Source organism: Octodon degus, unplaced genomic scaffold, assembly GCF_000260255.1.
Source record: "Octodon degus isolate 3935 unplaced genomic scaffold, OctDeg1.0 scaffold00008, whole genome shotgun sequence".
Taxonomy (NCBI): domain Eukaryota; kingdom Metazoa; phylum Chordata; class Mammalia; order Rodentia; family Octodontidae; genus Octodon; species Octodon degus.
Genome location: NW_004524584.1, coordinates 14,047,982 through 14,049,577, shown reverse-complemented (window position 1 = coordinate 14,049,577; position 1,596 = coordinate 14,047,982). Strand labels below are relative to the sequence as shown.

Below are 1,596 nucleotides of genomic sequence, written 5' to 3'. Positions count from 1 at the left end.
CTCACTTTTTAGCCCAGGCTAGCCTCAAACTTGCAGCAATCCTCCTGCCTTAGCCTCCTGAGTGTTGGGATTACACCCAGTTATATTGTTTTTGCTTAAATCTCACCCATTCATTGAAGCTCCATCGTGTACAGTAGGTGGCATCTCCTCCAGCCCTCAAGAGCCTATGTTCCCATACTCTTTCTTTGTAGCACTTATCACCCTCCAGCACTGGTTTGTTGTGGTAGCTGTTGATAGTGGATTCATCCTACCACACTGTGTATCCTACAGGGGCTGGGGTGTTTGTTGGTCCAGTGACATATCTCACATACCTATAAGAGAGCCTGGCACAGAATAGGTCCTTAGTGAATTAAGTTGAGTTGCCTGCATGAATTAATTAACCAGATGGTTTTCAAAACAAGCCAAGAAAAGCCTGAGGTTTATAAAAAGTGGTGTCAAAGACCCTCTTTCACCAAGTCAAGTAATTCCAGGTCCACATGTTCTCTTGAGGGCTATTTGATGATGGAGATTATGCCTAAGCCCCCTCTTCAAGAGGCATTTTGACACCATGCACAGCAGTATTGGTTACTCATCCTGGTCACAGGTTTCAGTAGCAAGTCAGATAAGCACTGCTTTGTGCAGTGGGAAGCCAGGGCATATTCACGGAGATAAATGTAAGTATTTAAAACACGGGAGCACCAGGTGTGGTGGTGCATACCTATAATCCCAGCACTCAGGAGGCTAAAGCAGGCGGATCATTCTAAGGTTAAGGCTAGACTGAGCTATGTTAATATATAACAAGACCCTGCTAAAAGAAACAGCAACAATGTGTTGTATCAGTTGTGGTTGAGTTAATGTCCCTGGTGCTCAGGTTCCACTTGTTCTGAATTTGTTAGCCATTGACTCATTTGTAGAGCTGGAAATAAGAATAGATCTGTGCTTGGGTGGAGAAAACAGTGTATTTGTGTTTCTCTTTATGCTGTATGTGGCTCTGACCTCCTCTCTTTCAGGGTGAAAAAGCTAACAGCTTTTACATCATCGAGTCTGGTGAAGTACGCATTATGCTTAGGAGCAAGGTGAGTGTATGGCTGGCATAAGGACCCAGGAGCCAGGTACATGCACAGAAAGTACTGTGTTGCAAAGTGTGAAATGAGTTAGAGTTTCAAGCCATCATTCTGGTGAGGTCTGTGACTGCAGAGACACTGACTAAAGCACATTCATCAATAAGAGATCAGTTTCTCTCTGGTATTCCTGCGTTTGCCTCTGCTTTATAATTAATGATATGAGGAATATTGGCACACAGACAAATAAGAAAAAGTAACCATAATAGAAAAGGGAGTAATTACATAATGAAAAATACATACTGGGATGACTATGAAGAAAGCTTCCTTTTGAGAGTCCTGTCAGGCAGATCTCCAGGACATTATGTATTACTATGACCATTTGAGAGCCAGACATGTTGGTGCATACCCAGCACTTGGTAGGATGAGCCCAGAGAATCACCAGGAGTTTGAGATCAGTCTGGACTACATCACTTTAAGACCAACCTGAATTACACAATGAGACCCTGTCTCAAAACTGTGAGTGAGTGAATGAAAGAATGAATGAATGAATGAA

The 1,596-nt window shown here is 42.9% G+C and overlaps 1 protein-coding gene across 1 annotated transcript in view; it reads left to right on the top strand.

Moving 5' to 3' along the window:
• The window catches only part of Prkar2a (protein kinase cAMP-dependent type II regulatory subunit alpha), a 107,774-nt gene that overhangs the window by 99,339 nt on the left and 6,839 nt on the right, over positions 1-1,596 (top strand). Inside the window, exon 8 of the mRNA XM_023704557.1 lies at positions 990-1,055. Within this exon, the coding sequence (XP_023560325.1) occupies positions 990-1,055 (66 nt within the window). The remainder of the gene's footprint in view (positions 1-989; positions 1,056-1,596) is intronic.